At 41.2% G+C, this 2194-nt stretch overlaps 1 protein-coding gene across 1 annotated transcript in view; it reads left to right on the top strand.

The window, feature by feature from the left end:
- GNAL (guanine nucleotide binding protein (G protein), alpha activating activity polypeptide, olfactory type) overlaps window positions 1–2194 on the top strand; it is a 164520-nt gene that overhangs the window by 156737 nt on the left and 5589 nt on the right. The window contains exons 9-10 of the mRNA XM_011983932.1: window positions 857–987; window positions 1473–1546. Of these exons, the coding sequence (XP_011839322.1) occupies window positions 857–987; window positions 1473–1546 (205 nt within the window). The remainder of the gene's footprint in view (window positions 1–856; window positions 988–1472; window positions 1547–2194) is intronic.

The raw sequence follows: 2194 nt of genomic DNA, 5'->3' as shown, positions 1-2194 counted from the left end.
AGAAATTCACTTGATTTAAAACAATTCTGTTTCTACTGCCCATATCCTAAAGTACTGGAGTGTTAAAATGTCCTATTTAGGATCCCGTTTGTAAACTTGGCCAGATTGTGTTATTAATTCGTAGTAAGATTCCTGTAGACTAATTTGTGTTATTAATTGGTAGTAAGATTCCTGTAGACTAATCAGTTAGCTTGATTCCTTTGAAGTGATGGAGGCGGAAGAACCAAGCCAGCTGCACTTTAAGCTCTGTGTTATTAGCTAATGAGTCATATATTATTCTGTTGTTGTTAACATTTTCACTTCTAATGTGAGTTTTCCCACCTTTTATTGGTAAATGACATCACAGAAATCCAAGTGAACTCATTACATAAGTAAATCTTAGCTTTGGTTCCAATAAATTTATATTCCCTATGGCACTGAATTAGAAAGTGCTTAACTATGGATTGAGTATCCCTTAGCCAAAATGCTTGGGACCAAAAGTGTTTCAGATTTCTGGTGGTGGTGTTGTTTTGGAATAGTTGCATTATACTTACTAGTCCAGCATCCCTAATATGAAAATCCAAAGTGTGAAGTGCTCCAACAAGCATTTCCTTTGAGCATCATGTCAGTGCTGAAGAAGTTTTAGATTTTGAAGTATTTCGGATTTTGTGTTTTTGGATTAGGGCTGCTCAACCTGTACCTATATTTGTTTATCATTGTTTACAGATGGAATGAGGATACTGGTGTACTGAACTTTCTTGAATCCTATACAATTTTAGGAGAATGATGGTATTCTTTTAATTTAGCAACTTCTTGTTAGAGGCGCTTTCATATACTAGTGTATGTGAACTGTGTTCGTTTATTTTTCCTTTTTCAGGTGGTTACGGACCATTTCTATCATCTTGTTCTTGAACAAACAAGATATGCTGGCAGAAAAAGTCTTGGCAGGGAAATCAAAAATTGAAGACTATTTCCCAGAATATGCAAATTATACCGTTCCTGAAGACGGTAAGATTTCAAAACACATTCTTATGATTGAGGAATAGAATTGTTTTATTAATAGTCCTGTAACTCTAATTCACATACTTCTGATGAATCTAAGAAATTCACTTGATTTAAAACAATTCTGTTTCTACTGCCCATATCCTAAAGTACTGGAGTGTTAAAATGTCCTATTTAGGATCCCGTTTGTAAAGTTTCCAAGTTTGACTTTCCATTGAAACTGAGCCGCCGAAGAAAGAGCCGTTTTGGGGTGTGACTGTGTCATGCTGCTGTGAGCTCTCCCTCTAGAGCCTTTGACGGGGTTGGACATGACAGGGGCCTTGTTAGTCCTTGATACAGACGTTCTGACTTCACCCTCCGATGACCCCGCCTGGTAGTTTCTATTATTCTTTTCCGTGGAAAGAGAGTCTGAGAGAGAAAAGATAATGTGTTCAAAGCCACACGGGTAGAGTCATGCAGGCAAGGCAGTCCTTGCACCCTTTGTCCCCAAGCCCGTGCTGGCAGCAGCCACGCTTACCTGCTCCTATCTCTAGCCTTGCTGTGGCTGCAGCCTTGGGGATTTCCAGTAGGGCCAGCAGCCACCCCCGACTGCCTGAGACTGAGGGGTTTCCGGGGCACGGGACTGTCAGTGCTAAAGCTGGGAAGGTAGACCAGGAAGAGATGGTCACTCCGTTTCCAGTCGCTGACACTTCAGTTTCCAGTGAACACCAGGTCTACCAGAGGCCCACAGGAGTGATTTAAGGTGAAATAGCACCGCTTTCTACATCTTGAATTCCAAACTAGAAAACGCAGAATAAAAGAGACCTTCCTGGAAAATATAGTGAAGATTTGGAAAATTTACTTTTTATCCTCAATGAAGAAGGAAAAGAAAACTTGCATTTGTCGTTAAACTTTCTTGCTCCTTATGTTCAATGTTCTTTTCTCCTTCGTGGGAGAGGCATTGTATAAATATATTCACAGTAAAATCCTGGCCCGTGTGGGGCATTCCAACAAAATCCTGCTGCCATCACCTGAGTCAGAAAGACCTGAAAAAAAATCCTACCGCTACATATTTCCTTATAGGAATAAGGCCGGGCGCGGTGGCTCACGCCTGTAATCTCAGCACTTTGGGAGGCCGAGACGGGCGGATCATGAGGTCAGGAGATCAAGACCATCCTGGCTAACACAGTGAAACCCCGTCTCTACTAAAAAATACAAAAAGCTAGCCGGGCGA

This window comes from Mandrillus leucophaeus, unplaced genomic scaffold (assembly GCF_000951045.1).
Source record: "Mandrillus leucophaeus isolate KB7577 unplaced genomic scaffold, Mleu.le_1.0 Scaffold257, whole genome shotgun sequence".
In the NCBI taxonomy this organism is placed as follows: domain Eukaryota; kingdom Metazoa; phylum Chordata; class Mammalia; order Primates; family Cercopithecidae; genus Mandrillus; species Mandrillus leucophaeus.
This window is presented reverse-complemented; position numbering and strand designations above follow the sequence as displayed.